Source organism: Canis lupus, chromosome 10, assembly GCF_003254725.2.
Source record: "Canis lupus dingo isolate Sandy chromosome 10, ASM325472v2, whole genome shotgun sequence".
Lineage (NCBI taxonomy): Eukaryota > Metazoa > Chordata > Mammalia > Carnivora > Canidae > Canis > Canis lupus.
Genome location: NC_064252.1, coordinates 69,072,532 through 69,094,559, shown reverse-complemented (window position 1 = coordinate 69,094,559; position 22,028 = coordinate 69,072,532). Strand labels below are relative to the sequence as shown.

General features: G+C 44.4%; 2 protein-coding genes and 1 long non-coding RNA gene across 19 annotated transcripts in view; 2 read left to right on the top strand and 1 right to left on the bottom strand.

Annotated features, from left to right (window-relative positions):
• NFU1 (NFU1 iron-sulfur cluster scaffold) overlaps positions 1–5,314 on the top strand; it is a 28,281-nt gene extending 22,967 nt beyond the window's left edge. For all 6 annotated transcript variants that reach the window (XM_025470304.3, XM_035696003.2, XM_025470312.3 and 3 more), the window contains 2 exons: positions 1,559–1,733; positions 3,871–5,314. In XM_025470304.3, coding sequence (XP_025326089.1) covers positions 1,559–1,733; positions 3,871–3,915 — 220 coding nt within the window. In that variant the 3' untranslated portion in view covers positions 3,916–5,314. The remainder of the gene's footprint in view (positions 1–1,558; positions 1,734–3,870) is intronic.
• Positions 311–14,232, bottom strand: LOC112674083 (uncharacterized). Of its 10 annotated transcripts, XR_007413842.1 has the most exons (6): positions 12,577–12,713; positions 11,380–11,473; positions 11,124–11,181; positions 8,463–8,764; positions 7,598–7,666; positions 1,536–1,670 (listed from the first exon to the last, which is right to left on the bottom strand). It is a non-coding gene; the product is annotated as an uncharacterized LOC112674083 (long non-coding RNA). The 10 variants fall into 10 exon arrangements; XR_004802946.2 differs by lacking the exons at positions 8,463–8,764; positions 11,380–11,473 and adding an exon at positions 311–1,191 and having other exon boundaries at positions 1,535–1,670; XR_007413844.1 differs by lacking the exons at positions 11,380–11,473; positions 12,577–12,713 and adding an exon at positions 14,154–14,226.
• Positions 13,344–22,028, top strand: part of GFPT1 (glutamine--fructose-6-phosphate transaminase 1) — a 55,796-nt gene continuing 47,111 nt past the window's right edge. For 2 of the 3 annotated variants that reach the window (XM_025470286.3, XM_025470294.3), the window contains exon 1: positions 13,972–14,102. In XM_025470286.3, coding sequence (XP_025326071.1) covers positions 14,063–14,102 — 40 coding nt within the window. In that variant the 5' untranslated portion in view covers positions 13,972–14,062. Of the gene's footprint in view, positions 13,518–13,971; positions 14,103–22,028 lie in introns of those variants that run through there. The other variant, XM_025470275.3, reaches the window with a different exon arrangement.

Genomic DNA, 22,028 nt, shown 5'->3' with positions numbered 1-22,028 from the left:
ACAGTATATAACCATGGCAATTGAATTTAAAGCCTGTATATTATGTATATTCACTCAAAATTTTAAAACAGTTTGTCTAAACATAGTGAAGGAATTTATCTTTTACAGTCACCATCTAAGTTTGATATTGTTACAATACCAAATCTCTTAAGATGAAAAAAGGAGTCGAACAGTATTTGGGTGGATTGTGAGAAGAGAAGTAGTACTTTTTTTTCAGGCCATTGCCCATAAAGAATAAATTTAAATGAGTGGAGAACTGTAGGCTTCCACTTTTGCTTGTAGCAGACTCATGGTCCTGATAAGAACTCCCAGAACTACAATAAAATACAATAAAATTTTTTTTTTGTTTGAAAACAGTAGAGAGCTGCCAAAGCACACAAGATCCTATAGAAAAGGGAAGCTTGTTAAGGCTTCCTGTGGGTCATTTTGCCGATTGTTGGTGTGAGGCTGCGGAGTGAGAGCCTGGGCAGAGGGCAAACTGTTTGTATCTGCTAAATGTGAACGTATGTACTTTCTTGATTGAGCAATTCTGTGCTCGAGGTATTCCCAGTAGTCGTGTACATGTATACCAAAAGACGTCTGCAAGAATCTCCTCAGCTGTATTGTTTGTAAAAGTCAAAAACTGATCTTAACGCCAATGTCCAGCAGCAATAGCAGGGAGAAGTTCTGGCATTTTTCACTTAATGGAATACTATGTGATGATGAGGAAAAATCTCATAAAGAGTAAAATAAGCCAAATACAAAAGACTAAATGCTATATGTTTTTTTTTAATATTTTATTTATTCATTTATGATGGACATAGAAGGGGGGGCAGAGACAGAGGCGGAAGGAGAAGCAGGCTCCATGCCGGGAGCCCAACGTGGGACTTGATCCCGGGGCCCCAGGACCACACCCCAGGCCAAAGGCAGGCACCAAACCGCTGAGCCACCCAGGGGTCCCCGTGCTATATGTTTTTTAAATGGAATTTATATTTATAAAGTTAAAAAGCAGGCAGAATTAATCAGTGGTAATAACCAGTTAGGAGAAGATTACTTTTTGTTGTGAGGAAGCACAGAAGGGAATTCTGGGGTGCTAGCATTGTGTGTTGGCCTGGGACAAATGTGTGCTCATTTTGTAAAGATTCATTTAATTGACCATAAGTGATTTATGCATTTTTCATATTAATTGTTATATTTCCATGCAAAGTTTACCTGAAAAAAAAAAACAGCATGTGTTCTGTCAGTCTGCCTCTGTTCATTCACAAGAAATGAGTATTATCTTAGGTAATTACTGTAATTACTAGGACATCTAAGATCTTAAATGCCTAAAAAGATTGCAAATAAGCAGGATTAAAATATAATAAGTAAAGCAAACACTTGTATGAGTGAGTTTTGGCATTTTATCTGAAATTTTAAAAAAATTACAAATGAGATTAGCTATAATACTCATTTTCTGTTGTATAAGTAGCTCTAACTTTATGAATTTACCAATATAAAATCTAAGCCCTAAGTTGTTTTAAATGTTTTTGACGGAAACTTCAGGTCTCTTACATACATCACAAATATTCTGTGACCACAGGCCAACTGTGCAGGAAGATGGCGGAGATGTTATCTATAAAGGCTTTGAAGATGGCATTGTCCAGCTGAAGCTCCAAGGTTCTTGTACCAGCTGCCCCAGTTCAATCATTACTCTGAAAAATGGAATTCAGAACATGCTGCAATTTTATATTCCAGAGGTGGAGGGTGTAGAACAGGTATGCCAATATTATATGACACTTGAAACTCAATATTAAAATAAATTTTGGGGGGGGAGAAAAGAAATTTGTCACCTTACATATTCTTCAGGGCCTGGAACTTTGTGTTCTAATTGTTATCAGACTTGAAGATTCCTTATTTTAGAATTCACTTTAGTGTTATGAATACCTACTATTTGCCAGGCCTTTTTTACAAATATTATTTCTTTAATCTCACAACACAGTATTGAGTAAAGCATTCCCATTTTACATATAAGGAAATGGAGACTCAGAGGCCATACTGCTGCTCTGGTTGTAGAAAAATTATGAAAAGAGGATTTAAAACATGGAATTTTGTAGATGAGAGTTGGAAGTCCTCTCTGGAAGAGCTCCACTATATCATACTTACCTGGGCCAGAGCTCATCGAGAGATCATGCTTTGTTGTATAGTAAAACAGTGTACTGAGCAGAGGTATAGCCTGCTAGCATTTTTTTTCTCCCCAAGGTACCTAAGGAATATAGCACAGAACCTTCTCAGCGGTAATAGTGACTTTCACTGCAGCAGTTCTCAACCAAGAGACTTGGCCTTATGGAAAGAGATTATCAAGGAGGAAAAGAATGGAAATTAGAAATTTGAAAACACTCTTTAGATCGTTCTGTGCCTTTAAGGAGAGGTATCTCCTCAGCTTTTCTGAGAACCACTCATCTGGGTGGTATTAAAGTCTGTCCTTTTGGTACAGTACATGCCATCTCCTCTTTGAAGGCCTTATCAGTCCTCCCCTTGGACTTAGGCTCTGTCTACTCTGGTTCAAAGCCTCTTTGAGTGTGTGTTTCAGATTTATGTTTATGGGGAAGTTCCTTGGGAGGTTTGTAATCATATCCAGGTCTTTGTGTTCCTCTTCAACACTTAGTCCTGTGTGTTTCTTTGTATTATAAAGTATTTGGAAATATTTTTCCAAATTTAGGAATGTTCTGCCTAAAAAAGGAGGTGATTGACAAAATTATTTGGATTGAATGTTGCTGAGATTAATTATAAAATAACCATTCCTTAGAAATAAATATCCATTTGTACACAACTCAAAAGAGAAACTATGAGAGAAGTACTTCTCCATGATAATCTCGGATCAGAATCAGATTCTTCTAGATTTAAAGAAACATAATGTTCCATTATCTTCTTTGTTCACTTATCCAGGGCGGGGTAGTGAATTGGTAGTCAGGTTATAAACTTGAATTGGTGTTTAATTGTAGTAGGTGTGTTGAAAACAAACAAAAATCTTGAGTTTGTGTAACTCTTTTCCTCTCTAAAGGACAACCTTTTGTTTTCTGAGTAATATATTATTAACTCATGAAAAGTTATTAATCTTGGGGCACCTGGGTGGTGCAGTTGGTTACGTGTCCCACTCTTGGTTTTGGTTCAGGTCTGATCCCAAGGTTGTGACATGGAGCCTCGCCTGGGCTCTGTGCTCAGTGGGGACTCCGCTTCTCCCTCTCCTGCTGCCCCTCCCCCAGCTTGTGCTCTCTCTCTCTCTTTCTCTCAAGTAAATAAACCTGTTGTTAATAAATAAATCTTTTCATTTTTAATTGGGTATTCATTAGTATCTTTCTAATAATTTTACATTAAAAATGAAGATCTTCACAATTTTTTAAGGTATAAAATGAATTTTTATCTGAGTTAAACCAAAATAATTAGTTGTTAGCATGATATTTTATTTCTTTACTTTTTGGGGGGATTCATTTTTCTAAGATATATTTTATAATAGTTTGGTATAGCTCCTAAGAATATATTCAAGTATATAGAATGCTTTGGGGAGATAAAAAAAAAGTCAGTTAATATTAGTCTTGTGACTAGGAAATAAAAAGTTAGTTAATTGTTATGGTCAGTGTCCAGCTGAGACTCTGCTATTAGATTTTTTTGGGATAAGAAAAAGAGACCACTGCTTAATTAATTTGCTAATATTAAATTTGCTTCTATGTTATGATACCAGGTTGTGAGACAAACTTTGTACTTTGGGGGCTGTTGATAGACTTACTCTTACTGGGTTGACATGCATTATACAGTGTATTTTAGGTAAGCAAGTAATGGTACAATCAGGAAAATAGCAATTTCTAATCCTTAATTCTTAAATTCTCTCTCTCTTTTTTTTTTTTTTGGTTTTAGGTTATGGATGATGAATCAGATGAAAAAGAAGCAAACTCAACTTAAAAGAATTAGAATTTTTTGTGGGCCCAGCAATTGGACTTACTGATAATATATACCAAGCGTTTATTATTAATCTAAGAAACTTGAGGATTAATAAAATATGCCCTTTTTTCAGAGACTTATATATAAATATTGCATGTTTGCTTTACCTCATATGAGTTATTTATAACATCCTGAATCATCTGTACACGTGGATTTTATCCAAGGATATTTTAATGTTTGTTCTTTATTTCTCATGGTTCCTTCTTTGCATAATATGTGAAGCAGTTCATTTTCTCCCATTTAATTTATTTACTTTTTAAATACAGAATACGGAGAATGCTTTTAAAAATACTCTAAAATGGCTTAGCTCTGTGAAATATTTGAAACTGTCTTTATTGGATTTTTATCTTGTTTAAAAAAAAAGCCCTAACAATTCTGGCTTAAAAATGGTATCTGGCTAGGGACTCCTGGGTAGCTCAGTTGGTTAAGTGTCTGACTCTTGATTTTGGGTCAGGTCATAATCTCAGGGTTGTGAGAACAAGCCCCACATTGGGCTCTGTGCTGGGTGTGCGGCCTGCTTAAGATTCTCTCTCCCTCTCCCTTTGCCTCTCCCCCCCATCTGTCTCTTAAAAAATAGCATCAGGCTGGGAGCCCTAAATGTAGTGGCACATAACTTCTCACTAAAAGACCAAAAAAATAAAAATAAAAAAAAGTTGAAATGCTGAAAACTAATAAAGAACCAAGTTCCAGAATGTAGACCGAATTTCTGTTAATAGAAGAAACAATAGGCTGAATTGAGGGAAAAGCTGTCTTAGCATGCTCAGGCTTTATTTTATGAAGCAGAATCTCTGAGAAAAGATGAGAAACTGCTTTGGTTCTTCTTCCACTGGCTTCTCCTGATTCAGAGATTTATAATCTGTGCCATGGCAGAAATTTGATCAGTTGTCTTTCTCCCATAGAGGTACTGATTTTTCAGATATCGAAAATATTAAATTGCATTTCTCTCTCATTGTCTATAATAATTCAGAGACAGTAGTTTACAGACAATATCAGGATAGGAAAGAGGGAAATAGCAGTGGTGGTACATTGTATTTATGGAATTCTGGTTCCCAAAAGCATGGGTAGTCGGATATGGGTAAAAACAGGAATAACTCCAGCATTTGTGAATGCTGGGCTTTAAAGTTTATATTTTTGTCCTTTGGTTCATAGAACCAGACAGTGGCGGGGGGGGGGGGGGGCACCTGGGTGGCTCAGTGGTGGAGCATCTGCCTTCAGTTCAGGTTGTGATCCTGGGGCCCCGGGATGGAGTCCTGCCAATATCAGGTTCCCCACGGGGAGTGTGCTCTTCCCTCTGCCTGTGTCTCTGTCTCTCTCTGTGTGTCTCTCATGAGTAAATAAATAAATATCTTAAAGAACCAGATAGTGGGATTGGAGAATTTGTTCTCTGAGCTATTATAGATGAATTCAGGTCAGACTCTGGGAATTGCTTTGTAGACTAGACACACGAATGTGCCCTTTAGAAGCTACAGGAAATTGAGACTGTGGAGGAGATGCAGTTAATGACAAGTCCTGGGTATGGCCATGAAATAAGTGGCTGAAGTGGGGGATGAATTAAGATTATTGGAGGACTGGAAATCATGGAACCGAGAGCCCAAGGTATCTGGAAGATTTTCTGCAAAAGGGAGCAGCCATGAGGAACAAAGAGGAGAGGTGGGGAAGACCATTCTAGGCATACAGAGCAGTGTAAACAGAGCCTGGAAGCTGTGAAATGTGTTTGGAACTGCAAGGAGCTAAGTATGGCCTGAGTGTAAAGTGAAAGCGCCGACCTGGAAATGGTACAGAAGCAGACAGTGGGCGGAACAGAGTGCTGCGGAAACTAATGCTTGCCCACCCAACATGGACCCCTGCTTCCTACTGAGAGAGGCCCTTTTAATCATCATGTGGTTGTGATGTGACCGCGGAAGGTAGGTCTCACCTCTGGGGATAAATTATAACTAAGTTAAACCAGTCATTTTAATTCCTTTTCTCTTTGCCAGTCCCTAGTCTAGGTGTGGACATACGACCCAGCTCCAGCCAACGAGCTGGAAGAGAGGGTCTGTCTATCAGAGTGTTTTTAGAAGATTTTCTTCCCTGATTAAGAGAAAGTTAAAATATGTAAAGAAGGCTCTTTTCTCAATTCCTTTCTTTCCTTCTTGGAATGCCATAGGCTGAAAACTTGACATCCAAGGCTCTGACAGTCCACTGAGAAAGGCAGGAAGGAAACAAGACTTGGGTCCTTGAGGACATTATCGACTCTTGAGCTGGCCTGGGAACCACCCATTTTCAGAGTATCATGTGACATAAGAGGTTTTCTTGTAATGAACCACGACTGTTGGTGGGTATTGTCACCTGCAGCTGATCGCCTTCTAACAAAGAGCCCTGGAGGACTTGGTCATAATTTTACTGCTTCTTTATCTGTGGCAGACAGTGCCAAATACCGATCTTCTAATGAAAACAAATTCATATATTTTTAGGGACACTTGGGGGGCTTAACAGTGGTTAAGCGTCTGCCTTTGGTTCAGGGCATGATTCCGGGGTCCCAGGATCCAGTCCCACATCAGGCTCCCTGCAGGGAGTCTGCTTCTCCCTCTGTCTGTGTCTCTGCCTCTCTCTGTGTGTGTCTCATAAATAAATGAATAAAATCCTAAAAATATATATATATATTTTTTTAAATTAATTGAGCCACTTTTTTGACCAGAAATTAATTTAGAAGGTGTGGTTTCATCAGGTAAAAGTTTTTATTTTTGAATGATTAAATTATACTTAATTTTCTCCTATATGGTCCCCAAAAAGGGAAGTAACTATTCACAGTAGTTGTGCTTGGTGAAAACAAAAATTTTAGCCACCCCCCCCCCAAATGTATAAAATCTTGCAAGTATGATTGAAAACGCTTTATAAATGTGAGACATTCCAGTAGGTATTTGAAAGGAAAGTTGTTGGGTAAGAGTCAGCCAAGCACTTGGAGGATTTTTTTGCTAATGAAAATTAGAATGACATGCTATCCAGAATGACAAGGAGCAAAATATTTAAAAATAGCAAACTTAACAGAAAAAAAAAATAAAAATAGCAAACTTCCATTGGCATTCACTACATGACAAACACTATTCTAAGCACCTTACGTTTGTGAAGTCATTTAATCCTATGAGATTGGGAACTGTTACTGTCCCCGTGAGGCACAGGGAGAGGTACGGTTTCCACTGCCTCGTACAGCTTTAGTGGGAAAGCAGGCCTCCTGGCTGCAGACCCTTGTGCACACTGCTGCTCTACTACTACTTTGCCTTAAGGGGATGGTACCTAATTCCCCTCCTGATGGAGGAGCGAGCACTCCCTGCCTCTGTAGTTGCGGTTTTCTAGTGGGCCAAAGTCTTTTCCGTCTTGCCTTTGCTCCTGACCCTAATGGGCCAGCACAGTGGCATGTGCATGTGTGATCCCCCGCCCCCATCTCTCCCAGCAGTGTGAAGCGAAGCTGCTCTTCAGTCCAGTGGGAATTTACATTCCTTTGGGAAAACCCAGCTTTATATTCCATTTCCCCACACTGGAGGAAGTTATCTGTGGCATCTCCACAGGGCATCTGCAGACTATGCAGGAATGCCTTTGTATCACCCCCCACCCCCAAAAGAATCTTAGGAAATCCTTTTTTTTTTTTTTTTTTCTATCACCTTACATTTCTAGTGATTTTTCAGCTCGAGGCAGCTCCCTGATGGTCTGCTTCCATTGCAGCTCTGTTCACATTCTGCAGAACAGAAATGGTAGATAGGACCAGTTAATCTCATGGTTTCCTACACGTGGACCATTCCTTGGCAGTACAATGAGTTTCCTTCTAGCAGAGCTAGAAAACTCTGCCCTAGGTTCTGCCTAGTAGGAAAATTTGGAGGCACCCCAGAGGGGAAAATAGGAGAATATGTTAATTCTAGCTGGAGTCAGCATCCTTTGTTCCTAAATGTGAGGTTTCCTGGTGCGGGTGTCAAGGCTGTGTTCATCGGATGTAGTGGGCATCTTTTGCTTGTGTCTCCAGGTGTCTGTTCTTTTTTTTTTTTTTTGGCAACACCTTCCCTTTTCCTTTGAAGAAAAGGAGTTCACGCCGTGCTGGGGGACTTGCTGGCTCTTGTGGACGGTGTGTGCCTCTGGTGACTCGGTTTGGTGCTGGTGGAACTGTCCAATCACAAGTGTCCTGCCCTTTGCCACTGGATGAGTGGGGCGTACAAGCCTACATTGGACCTATCAGAATCCTTGCCTAGAATATGAAAAGTGAGGATGGAGGAGTAGACTCTCTCCATGGACTGCAGGCTATAAAGATGTGATTCCAGAGCTGTTTAAGGTTTATTTTCTTGTGCATAAGGTCAGGGAGAGAGAATCGAAGGGACTTCTGACAACATTGTGTCCCCAAATACAGGTGTGCCTGAAGCTGTGTCGCTGACCTTTCCAATGACTTTAGCCAACAAATCCCCCCCCACCCCCATAGCTACATCGAGTGGATTTCTATTATTTGTCCTTAAAAGCTCTACCCTTTAGAATTTTAAAACAAATACCTATATTCACCATTGAGAAGATCAGTAAGATCAATTTTATGTAAATGTATTAGGGTTCTCCAGAGACACAGATTGCATCTATTCACCTCTCTACCCATCTATAAGTATTTATTTCAAGGAATTGTTTCATGTAATTATGGAGGCTGGCAAGTCCGAAATCTTCAGGGTGGGTGTCACACTAGACACAAGGGAAGAGCCAGGGTTGTAGTTCAAGTCCAGAGGCTGGCTGCTGGCTAATTCCTTCTTACTCCAGGTCAGTCTTTCGTTCTACTCAGGTCTTCAGCTGATTGGATGAGGCCCCCCTACATCATAAAGAGCAATCTGCTTTACTCAAAGTCCACTGGTTTAAGTATTAGTCTCATCCAAAAGCACCCCACATAAACATCCAGAATAGCGTTTGACCAAGTCTGGGCACCGTGGCTCAGCCAAGTTGATAGACAAAATTAACCATGATAGAGGGCGGAGTCTGCTTTTAGCACCAACTTGTTTCTGATCCCTTCTTCATATCTTGGCCCCCTCTCTCTGCATTATCACACTCAATTCCAGATGCCCTTACGTTCCCTTTTTTGCCTAGTGTCATCAACCACGGTGATCTGTCCAGATCTGCCGCCTTTCTAATTTCAGGATCAACTTCATCCACATCAAAACTCTCATTTCCTCAGTGACCTTCTCATACTTGGATCCAAATGGAAAATAACCCTGTATGTAGGGTCACTGTGAAGTGTTAATAGATGATAATGACTTAATGTAGATCTCCTGGGGGAAGGGGAGGTGCTCTGCCTTGAATATAGACATACAAGCATTTAGGCAATGTGATTCGTAAGGAATGGAGGTAATTTTGGACAAAAGAACTTTGTGGTCCCCTTAAAGTCCCATTCTGTGACTAGTTCTCTATAGTCATGCCCTGTTTAACACCCGGTTACCTTTTTAATGCTTCCTTTCAAAAAGCAAATGCAAAGGTGAAAAAGTATCATAGTCCATTCGTAGGGAACTAGTTCGGTGTGGCCAGACCATGAGCTGCTTGCTTGAGCAGAGTGGTGGGAAATGATGCCGATAAAACTGGCAGGAACGACATCCTAACTATGTGTGTACATGGGAGTCTGGACTTAATTCTGCAGGTGAGGAGTACCCACTGAATCAGGAAGACAGAATCAGATTTGTGTTTTTGGAGGGTCACTGTGGTGTGAAGGTGTGTAGGATGAATTGGGATGGCGACAGAACCAGAGGGGTTCACTGAAGGGGTCTTTCTGAGGCCCTGACTGGTGCCTTTTATTCTTGTGTTCATATCTTCCATCTCATGGGCCTTATTGGCTCCATCTGTTTCTTTTATACCATCATCTTCTCTGTCCGCCGGGGTACATTTCTTCACAAAACTCCCTAAAAATTGGGACATTGATGTCTCTGGTCCCCATATTCTTGTTATGCACAGGCCTTTCTTAATTGAAATATAGCAGACATACATTATATTAGTTTCAAGTGTACAGCAGGATGATTTGGTGTATGTATATGTTGTAAAACAGTCATAATAAGTCATGTTTACACCCATTATCAAACATAGTTACAATTTTTTTTCTTATAAAAACTTAAGATTTATTCTCCAAGCAACTTTCAAATATACATGGAGTGTTATTAACTATAGTTACCGTCCCATTCATTACATTCCTAGGACTTAGAACTGAAAGTTTGTTTCTAGGCCCTCTTTATTGTGATGACTTTATTCCTAACTGTTATTGTAAATTAGGTAAGGGATAACAAAAATCATAATCAGGGCAGCCGGGGTGGCTCAGCGGTTTAGCCCTTTGGCCCAGGGCATGATCCTAGAGACCCGGGATCCAGTCCCACGTCGTGCTCCCTGCATGGAGCCTGCTTCTCCCTCTGCCTGTGTCTCTGCCTCTCCCTCCCTCTCTCTCTCTTTGTGTCTCTCATGAATAAATAAATGAAATCTTTAAAAAAAAAACACAATCATGGGGACATTTAAAAATCTATTTTTTTTAAAAAAAGGATTCTATCCATTTATTTGAGAGAGAAAGTATGCACAGTGCACATGCGAGTGGGGCATGGGGCAGAAGGAGAGAATCTTTAAGCAGACTACCCCATGAGTAGAGAGCCCCACATGGGGCTCGATCCTGTGACCCATGAGATCATGACCTAAGCTGAAACCAAGAGTCTGAGGCTTAGTCGACTAAGCCACTCAGGCGCCCCCATTTAAAAAATCTTATAAACCTATTTTAATTATGGTTCTTCCTTTCTTTAGAAATGGCAGATGGAAGCCCTTATGGCTTCTGCCCATCAGGCTGTTTGGCATGGAGGAGACTGAGAGCCATCAGGTTTAACAGGACGGATCTGTGAACAGAGAAATGGACGCACATCATTCCTTTTTTTTTTTTAAGTTCAGTTAGTTCAGAACTTTTGATGAGGAGAGAAAATCTTTTCCATTTCTTCAGCTGTTTGAATTAGACCCAGATGTCCCATTTCCTTCACAGATCATTTATTTTCTTCTCTAGCCCCTATTCCCAAAGGTCCAGCTAAGGCACAGCTCTGCAGAGATGGGGGTCAGACAAACAGAGTTCTTTCACATTAGTGTCTTGGCTGGAGCATAGTTATAAAGGGCTCTTTGTTGCCTTGGGTTGGGAAAATATTGGCTTTCAAAGTTTCTCTCACCTCTTCCTTGCCGTACATCCTGCTGGGCAGAAGGCCATCAGGCTTCCAGTTGGCATGTCTAAAGAAATGAAGAACCCACAGTATTATTAACTATAATCAAAGAGGCAAAGTATGATTACAGTGTTTGAACAGTATCTTTGTGCACCGCTCACAACCCTGTTGATGCCAGAAAGAAAGTGCCAGCAGTTAACACCGATGTTCTCGTGCTCAAACTAAACTACTATGGAACCCTTTGCTTTTCTCTTCTGTTTGTTACCTTGACTCCTTGGCAATATCACCGTGGTCTTGCTAGAAACTTAGATGAGGGTTGTGTGGCTAAGAAGTACATCCACAGTCTTTTGCCTCTTGAACTAAGAAATGTGTATTAACAAGCAGCTCACTGTTTTTTGTTTTTAAACGTTGCTCTGGGGTCGTTTAGGAGCTTAAGGGCCTGAAATGTTAAAGGGCTCTTAGGCGATAAATACTTCATTTAAGTGTAACATTTCTAGCCTCTCTTGAGGCAAGTAATAAAAAGGCATTTTTTGGGAGGCATCTGGGTATCTCAGTGGTTGATCATCTGCCTTTGGTTCAGGTCATTATCCTCGGTCCTGGGACTGAGGCCCTTTGCCTGTGTCTCTGCCTCTCTGTGTGTGTCTCTCATGAATAACTAAAATCTTAAAAAGAAAACCATATATATTTTTTCCCTTTAAGAGAATCTGAAAAGCCTTTTCTTTGTTCACTTGATCATATAACCAGCCATAGGAAGTCAGTTCTGCTAGTATGGCTTTTTTCACTCATTGAAAAACATTTTTTTAAAAGATTTTTATTCTTTTCTTTTTTTTAAGTACTCTCTACTCTCAATGTGGGTCTCAAACCCATGACCCCCAAGATCAGGAGTCGCAGGCTCCACTGACAGCCAGCCAAGCGCCACAAAAACATTTTCAGGTACTGCGTTGTGCTAGGGTTTATACTAGGTGTTGGAGGTGCAAAGGCTTGTTCTGGCCTCAAGGAACAGCCCGGTAGGGAAACACACAAAAAGTAATAAAATGTCACAAGTATATTGATTTAAAGGGGGCAATTCAAAGAATCAGAGGTTGATCCACGTCCTTAAGCCCATCTGGGGAGACATTAGGTAGAGAGGGGGTGGGGATTCCACGAATACTCCTGTGTGGAAAGTAGGGGGGGGCGTCGGCCCGGTGGGGATATGGGGCATGAAGGGCTGGAAGGTGGGTGGGACGGGAGCCAGCGTGCAAGGACCGGGTATGTCGGGCCAGGAGTCGGGGGCCGTTCTCTGTGCCAATCAAGTTTTTATTCGATGGTAATCTAGAGCCATTAATAGTTAGATGACCACGTCCAGGTGGCCAGAGGTCCCACGGACACCTTCCTAGAGCAAGCGCTGCGATAACAGATTCTCAGAAACCTCCTCTCTCTCTGGTTAAGTGTCTCTCGGGGCAGGAGTGGGGCACTGACTCACGGAACTAAGGGTCAGTGTCTGGGCAGTTCCTGGCCCTCGGGTGGGCGCGGGAGCCGGGGCCAGCACAGCTCCGCAAGGCCGGGAGCTCAGGGCCCTGGGGCTGGGCTCGGCCTCGCTGGGGGCCCGGGGGTGCGGGGTACCCCGGGCGGGGGTGGGGCGGAGGGGGTGCGGGGGGGGGTGCGGGGCCTGGGGGTGCGGAGGGGGCGCGGGATGCGGGGTGGGGGTGCGGGATGTGCGGGGCGGAAGGGGCGGAGGGGGGATGCGGGTGGGGGACGGAGGGGGTGCGGGGTCCGGGGCCCGAGCCCGGGGCTGCGCCTGCCACACCCCGCGTAGGTCGGGCGCGGGGTCTGCGGGCCCCGGGAGGACGCGGCCGCGCAGGGCGCTGGGCGGGGGGTTCTGCGGCGCCGCGCCCGGCCCGCGGGGTTTCCGTGGCGGCTCCTGGGCTGCGCGCCCGCCCCCCTCGGGGCTCCCCCTCGTGGTCCCCCCCAGCGCTCCTCCCCCCGGGCCGGCCGCGCGGCAGGTTGGTGGCGCCCGCGGCTGCGCACGCGTCCCCGCTGCCCGCTGCCCGCTCCGCTCCGCTCCCCGCTCTCCGCTCCCCGCGGCCCCCGCGGCTGCCACGTCTCCGCCGCCCGCTGTCCTGCGCGTGCGTGCGGCCGGGGGCGGGGCGGGGGCGGGGCCGGCGTGAGCGGCGCGGGCGCGGGCCAATGGGGGCGGCGGGCGGCGGCGGCGGCGGCGCGGTGCGCGCGGGGGGCGGGGCCGGCGGCAGTTGCAGGCGCGCCCGGGAGGCCGACCGCGCGGGCGTCGCTTGGGCCGTCGCATCCCCGCGGGTCGCGTCGCCGGGCCCGGGCCCCCTCCTCGCCGGCCGCCCCGGAGGCTCGAGTGCGCGCCCCCCGCCCGCCGCCCGCCGCCCGCCGCGGGCCGGGCCGCCTGCATCATGTGCGGTAAGGGGGCTGCGGGCGGGGGGCGTGTGCGGGCGGGGGGCGCGGGCGGGCGCGGGCGGGCCCGGGGCGGCCTGGGGGGCCGGGGGCGCGCGGGGACGGGAGCGGCGGGGCGGCCCCGCGCCCCGGGGGCGGCGACGGCGAGGGAAGGCGGCCGGCGGCGTGGCCTGCGAGGACCCGGGCGGGCGGGCGAGCGGGGCCACCTGTGGAGCGTCGGGGGAGCCCTGGGACCTGCCCTGCGCCCAGCGCTCGCCTTCCTGGACCGGCCCCGCAGCCGCCCGCTCCGGGCAGACCCCGGGAGCCGCCGCGCCACCCCGCCCCCGCCCCCGCCCCCGCCCCCGCCGCCCTGACCGCCACCGCGGCCCTAACCTGGGGAGCCCCCCCCACCTGTCCTGCCCACCTGCCCTCCTGCCCTCCTGCGGCCGCGCCGTGCTCCCGTCGGAAGCGCCCCGCCCACCAGCGACGATCAACGCAGCTGGTCGGGCCCGCAGTTCCCTGTCGATCTAAAGCCCACCCTGACGGGCAGGGCCGCGGTCACGGCCGAGGGGATGGACAGGCCCCGAGGAGGGATTTACTCGGCCGCTGTCGGTAAGAAAGAATCGCATTATTATAGCGCCTTAATGGAAGTTCGCGACTCACCGTAAGCCTGGGAGAAGGAACGCTCTTTTAAGGGACGTGGGATGGTAAAAGAAGCGACGCTCCCTGGGAATCTTGCTCTGTGTGTGTGTGTGTGTGTGTGTATTTTTTTTTTTTTTTATTGGAGCTCAGATTGCAGACATAGAGCGTAACGCCCGGTGCTCGTCCCGCCAGGTGCCCCCTCGGTGCCCGTATTCCTCACGCCCTTTGGGAGAACATCCCAGCAGGACGTGGCTTGTACTCAGTAGTGTCGATTTTTCCTGTATTGTATTGAAACTTTTTTTTTTTTTTTTAAGATTTTGTTTGATTATTCACAAGAGACACACACACACATAGAGGCAGAGGCACAGGCAGAGGGAGAAGCAGGCCCCACAGGGAGCCCGACGTGGGACTCGATCCCGGGTCTCCAGGGTCACGCCCTGGGCCGAAGGCGGCGCCAACCCGCTGAGCCACCTGGGCTGCCCCCTGTATTGAAACTTGATGACAGTTTCAGCTTCTGAAAATGAGGAGCACTTTTACATTCAGAGTAGATCGAAAAGACAAAACAGAAACGTCTATAAATAATTTCTGAAATTATTAGACTAGGGCTGACCTAAGGGTCAGTTATGCTTTGGCTGTGTCTGGTTAATAGAGTGGTTTTGAGAAGCCCATTATGTAGTTTGTGGCTGTGAAGTAGTGAATCTGCAAAACCGGTTAATCCCTAAGACGCTTCATTTGGTCATTGACTTTTCCGGAATGATGAGGTGTGTGCCTAGGTGAGTACGTGGCGTTCTGGTTGCAGATGGTTTCTTCTTCATCCTGTTTCAGGAAAGAGAGTACCATAAAATAAAAAAAAAAAAAAAAAAAAAAAAAAAAAGTCAGATTTGCTTTAGAAAGGTTCAGATAAGGGTGAAGCTTTGGGGTGGAGACTAGATAAGTAGTTTTCACACAGCCACCGTGCCCATTTCATAATTTTACTGCTCAGGAAACACACTGGTTATAAAGAAATAGTACTTGAAACATTTCCAAGGTGCTGTTTTTAACCCAGAGCAGAGTTTTGCATGATTCCAGGAATAGAGTTCAGGATTTATTTCTTCTTTAATGTAAATTCTGAAACTTAACTGTCAAGAGGATGAGACTTTGTATTAATTTTCTTCCCATATCTCAATCATTGAAATAAAAAATTTTTTAAAAGATTTTATTTATTCATGAGAGACACGGGGAGGGGGGGGAGAGAGAGAGAGAGAGAGAGAGAGCGCGAGGCAGAGGTACAGGCAGAGGGAGAAGCAGGCTCCATGCAGGGAGCCCGATACCGGACTTGATCCCCGGAACTCCAGGACCACGCCCTGAGCCGAAGGCAGACGCTCAGCCGCCGAGCCACCCAGGCGTCCCTGAAATAAAATTTCTAGACAGAGGAAGTGAGTGGGAATGAGATTAGATAGGAACATTTAGAGGTTTCCCTTCTTCTTCATCTAACTCCAGCATAGTTAGCATACAGTGTTACGTTAGTTTCAGGTGTATACCTCATCCAGTGATCAGTGATCGTCACGGACAAGTGCACCCCTTAATCTCCATCTGCTATTTCACCCATTCCCCACCCATGGAAGTTTACCTTCTGATTACCTGCTGCCTATTCCAAGTTTTTCTAAAAGAGCATTTTGTTTCAACACCATACAATGTTGAAGAAGAACGAAGGTGGAAAATTCTGTGATACACTTTTTCCAATCAGATATACTGATAAAACTGTCAAAATGTTTACCAGCTTGTGTTGGGAGGTTAATAGTGTTAATCAGGAAAAAAAAAAATAGATTTGAGCCAAGTAAATTTGGGAAGCAGTAGATTAAAACAGTGTTGAACTTTGGCTTTTTTTTTTTTTTTTTTTAGGATTTCTTGGAACCTTTAGTGGGCTAATAAGTGCTGTGAATCTCCCAGAAAAGAATAGTGTGCTTGTTTTCCAAGTTAATTTTCTCTTCCTCTTATTCTTGGTTCTTTAGAATATACTCTGTCATTTTTGATTTGTACTACCTTTTGTTTTGGTAAGAGAATGGCAAGTCACTTAAGCTACCCACAGCTTTTAACAGATTGGGCTGCTGTATTATAATCAATGTAGGGTTATACTGTTCTTTTTTTTTTTTTCTGATTTTTTTGTGTGTGTTACTCAAATGCATTTTTAAATTTAGCTTTCTGACTCTGTGCTTGTTCCTTCAACATGTTCAAAACAATGTTCTCCTCTGTCAGCAAAACATGCTTGATCCAGTCACTGACACAGCACACACATGGAATCACCACAGTCTCTGCTAATGTGTTTTTTCATCTTAGACAACCTCATAAGAACTGTAGGTCTCACAGCACAAACGCCTGGAGGTTGGCCTGGGCCAACATGTGGATTTTGGTGCTTTTCCAACCTCCTTGGTGTAAACGTAAAACAGTACTATGACCAGGGGTTTGGGACAGCCTAGTTTTGTTAGATGCTGTATTATAGGGCAGCCTATGATGGATGATATGTCAAACATGGGACCATTCTGGAATGGCTCTAGACATTGTCCCTGGAAGACATATCCCTTCTGATCCAATGGTGTGTATATAAATGGGATTTTTGTAAGTGAGGCCATATATATTTATTTATTTATTTTTAAAGATTTATTTATTTATTTATTTATGATATATATATATATATATATAGAGAGAGAGAGAGAGAGAGAGAGAGAGGGAGGGGGGCAGAGACACAGGAGGAGGGAGAAGCAGGCTCCATGCCGGGAGCCCGATGCCGGACTCGATCCCGGGACTCCAGGATCGCGCCCTGGGCCAAAGGCAGGCGCTAAACCGCTGCGCCACCCAGGGATCCCCGTGAGGCCATATTTAAAAGCAGTAAGGGAGCTTACAGTTTAAAAGTATCCTGAAATAAATCCTTAAAAAGATTTTTGTAATAACACTAATAGACTTGGAGATATTTGAGGGATGCTGTGATGGGCTGCTAGGATAAACCATAAAACCAATACATTTAACATATCCTCCTTGGAAATCATACTGGATATAAAGTAGTTGTAAAAGAAAATAATTAACTGCTTAATAAGTATTTCCTCAAATATGTTCCCTGGAAAGGGAGAAGTTAATAGGTGCTGGTTATGAGCAATGGAAGGTGGGAAAGAGTTTTACAACACAGCTGTGGGAAATTCTGCTTTTAGAGATTCGCAAGTAGCAAGAATAAAGTTTCTAGAAAGTTCTACAAATAAACTTGTTAACTTTAACCCAGTATTTCTTTTTTTTTTTTTTTTAATTTTTATTTATTTATGATAGTCACACAGAATGAGAGAGAGCGGCAAAGACACAGGCAGAGGGAGAAGCAGGCCCCATGCACCAGGAGCCCTACATGGGATTCGATCCCAGGTCTCCAGGATCGCGCCCTGGGCCAAAGGCAGGCGCCAAACCGCTGCGCCACCCAGGGATCCCCTAACCCAGTATTTCTTAAACCTTTAATTATGGAACATTTCTTTTACCTTATCCCTATTTAGCATCCTGCAAAATAGTGTTCTCTTTCTGTAGTTTAGGAATTTTTGTACGTTTCAAGTACCTAGAAAGCATTAGAAGATATTGGAAGTGAAGGCTTTATACTTGGTTTGTCCATTGGAGAGATGACTAAAGTAAGGAAATTGCCTTCAAGGAGTTGCTGTCTGGTTGGAGGAAACAGTGAATACACAGGTACAACAAGGAATGCAACAGGTGTGTTACTAGGCATTTCTTGTTCACTGTTCCTTGTCATATTTGGACTACAAGTGGATTGAATAGAAATTCAGGGACTAGTTGGGGCAGGAATGTTTCAGGTAACAGGGCAGTACTTTTTTTTTTTTAAGATTTTTTTTTTTTTTAAGTAATCTTTATATCCAGTGTGGGCCTCGAACTTAACAACCCCAAGATCAAGAGGCATATGCCCTATTGACGGAGCCAGCCAGGCGTCCCAGTGGCAGTACTGTTATGTTGAGAAATAGTGCCAGCTGGTAGAGAAATAGTGCACTGTGAGAAATATCACGATGGCATTTACCCAACAGTGAATAGAGTCAGAAATAGGTTGAGAACTGTTGCCGTGGGGTTTGAAAGAAGAAATAAAAATTCCAGGAAAAGGGGCCAAAGAACAGTGGTTAGAGGCAGAAGAGTTCCATAGTAGTGTACTGACTTGGACAGACTCTGCATTCATGTTTAACATTGCAGAGGGAAATTAATTGCATTTGGCTATAAATAAATCATTAGAGGAGCTGCATATATTGAAGGCAGAGGGACTTGAGTTTGTGTCGAGGAGGGTATACGTACCAGCAGAGGAGGGAGTACCGTGGAACTGAGATCCCCCTGATGGAGTTGGAAAGTTGAGTTCTAGAGCTGTGGTTCTTTACCTGTAAGCTATGAAGTTACTATGGGTGTTCACTGATTGAGTCATACTCTAGGCATGGTCTGTAAAGTTGTATAGAAGTTGTTCTAGGGGATCCCTGGGTGGCTCAGCGGTTTGGCGCCTGCCTTTGGCCCAGGGCGCGATCCTGGAGTTCCAGGATCAAGTCCCACGTCGGGCTCCCGGCATGGAGCCTGCTTCTCCCTCTGCCTGTGTCTCTGCCTCTCTCTCTCTCTCTCTCTCTCATGAATAAATAAATCTTAAAAAAAAAAAGAAGTTGTTCTAGATCATTGCATAATAAAAATTCAACCCACTATTGTGTAGGATCCTCAAAATGTTTTGATGTAATAAAAGGTTCTGTATTTAGAAAGTTGAGGAATTGGGGGCAGCCCCGGTGGCGCAGCGGTTTAGCGCCGCCTGCAGTCTGGGGTGTGATCCTGGAGATCCAGGATCGAGTCCCACATCGAGCTCCTGCATGGAGCCTGCTTCTCCCTCTGCCTGTGTCTCTGCCTCTCTGTGTGTCTCATGAATAAATAAATAAAATCTTAAAAACAAAACAGAAAAAAAAAAAAGAAAGTTGAGGAATTGCTAATCAAGAGTTACAGGTAGGAGAGACCGGCTTCGAGGAAATAAGCTTGTGAAATACGTTTCTCTGTTTTGAGCTTGTAAGAAAGGATAAGGCACCCTGGAGCGGGTTTGCCCAGAGGGAGGGGCCTCTGCCTTGGAAAGCAGCGATGTTCCAGCGTGTCTGGTGAGCTCTTGTTGGCCCTTGAAAATCTGGAGGAGAGGGTGTGGATCTCTTGCCAGGCTGTATCTGCATCCACCCAGGTCTCCAGGGTGAACAGCCTCCGGCACGTTGGAACAACGTAGGAAGGTAGGAGGGTATATACTGTTAAGATGAAAATGAAAGCTTCAATTCTGTGAGGGTCTACCAGAAACTGAGGAAGAACCTGGGAACAGAGAAATGGAGTAGTCTGGATTCTAGCTTTAGAATAATACCTGGGGGGATCCCTGGGTGGCGCAGCGGTTTGGCGCCTGCCTTTGGCCCAGGGCCCGATCCTGGAGACCCGGGATCGAGTCCCACGTCGGGCTCCCAGGTGCATGGAGCCTGCTTCTCCCTCTGCCTGTGTCTCTGCCTCTCTCTCTCTCTCTGTGACTATCATAAATAGATAAAAAAAAAAAAAAAAAATTTAGAATAATACCTGGGGAAGTTTGCCAGTTGGACAAGCAGTGAATGGACAGGATTGGCCAGCAAGTAGAGGGCCCGAGATGGAGGATGGACTTGAGGTGGACGGGCTCTGCTACAGGCCTGCTCAGGGACTCAGGAGGAAGAGAGCCGTGGGCCCAGAGGGGCTGCCTGTCAGGGTGACGAAAGCCTGTGGTCTGATGGGATTGGTTGGGAGTGGGAGAGATGGAATGTTTGAAGGGTTGTGAGCAGGAAGGGCATGCTTTTTCTCAGGAAAGTTGATGCCCTAGGTAGGCTGTGAGGGAGGGAGTGTGTAGTTAGAGATGTCAGGGTTTGAACAGCGCTTTGGGTTCCAGAGTGTTAAAGGTGCAAGGGAGCTTGTTACGGAGCTTCTGGCAGTGGCGGCATGTATTTACAACAAGGTAGGGGATACCTGAACCAGCATTGTGTAAACAGGGAAAAGATTTAGACAATTAAAAAACACTAATAATTGAAATTCCTCATTGTGTCACTCCATATAATTCTTTCTTGGTGTTTTGGGATTATAGAAAAGAGTATCTCAATATTTCCTTTTTTGAGATTTTATTTATCTGACAGAGCACAAGACAACACAAGCAGGGGGAGCAGCAGCAGGAGAGGGAGAAGCAGGCTGAGCAGGGAGCCTGATGCGGGGCTCGAACCCAGGACCCCGGGATCATGACCTGAACTGAAGGCAGATGCTCAACCACTGAGCCACCATGGCGCCCTCAGTATTTCCTCTTTTAAAGGAATCTTACGTTTAGAATGTGCCTCCATGTTTGTAGTATTGAATATGTATTATGATAAGCATCAAGTCCATATGTATATGTTTAATTGCAGCATTGTTTGTAATTACAAAGACATAGAAAAACCTCAATCAGGAGTGAAATGATTAGGTAAAAGAAATTTATTAGGGAGTAGTATGTGGCCATTAAATAGAATAGGGTAGATACGTGTATATACTACCGGCATAAAAAATATCAAACATTTTTAAGTCAAAGAAACAATGTATATAGAGTCATCACATTGATGTGTTAAAGTGTCTTCTAAAACCCTGTACATCTAGCTTTATATAGTGTCGCTAAAGGACAGTATATATACATAGGCTCATAGCTGCAGGATTGGGACAGTTTGTGAGGGATTAACAGTGGATATCTCCCTTGGGGGGGTGTAGAAAAAGGAGATTTTCACAATTCTGTAGCATTTGTGTAATTTGAATCTTTAATGATGATAATGATGAAATACACTTGCATTGTAAGAAAAATTTTAAAAATGTAAAAATTTAAGTGGCATTGCAGATGGATTTTGTTTCAGAAAGTATAAAATTTAGAGAATGAATTTGAACACTTATCACTGATAAATTACAGTGTCTGAGGTCTCAAAATACTGAAGCCGTCAAGGCAAAAAATAGGTAAAAGTATTCTTATTTACAAGGGCGTATATTCAGCCAGGCGTAGGAACTTTAATAATTTAATTAGTCTGCTAAGTTGCATTCTTAGTTTTCTTAGTTTTCTTTCAGTAATGCTTTAACAGCCTTTCAACCAAATGTGTCTGTGACCCGGGTCATGTCTGAATATTTTATTAAGCAAGGTGTCCTAGGTGCTTTCATGTCACTGAATTTAAGTTGCAGTTTTCCAAGAGTGATGCCTGTAAGTGCAAACATCTCCACTTAGGCAGATACTTATTCTGAGAATATTCTATTAATGAGCAAACTTATACCGGAAGCACATGGTGATTTAGGAGTAGAAAGTCTCCTGCGCTCCATACATGACGACTGCTGTGTGCGATATTGGAGCAATTACCGGAGAGCAACGGAAAGCTGATTTTTGGGCTTTTAGTAGTTAACCTAAAGCAAAGCTGTTTATGGGAGGTTTGAAAAGACAAGTCAAAGACCCGAAATGGGGCTCATGCTAGTGACTTCTACTGTGATAAGTACCATTTTGAGTTGTGAATGCCTCCCTTGTGAACATGCCCCGCATGTATGATTGGCTGGTTATTTGCCATTGTGTTTTCCCAGCTACCCCATGAATACACGTAACCCACTAATCCGAGCAGGTGCGCTGTGTCCAGTCAACAGTCCTGGCAAGGGGCTGAGCTGTGAAGTGGACAGGTTCAGTCTCTTCTTTATCTCTCATTTCTCTAAACAGGGATGACTTAGGTTAATCCCTTCCCCCTGTTATTTCTTCACCCAACTCTGTTACTTGATCTTTGAAAACTTCTCTGTATACATTGTCCTTTCCTTCTTTTCAGTTCCTGCCTGGTTATGTAGGGAGAAATGTTGCTCCAGCTTCTTCCTCTGTTCCTCCTTTTCTTTGTT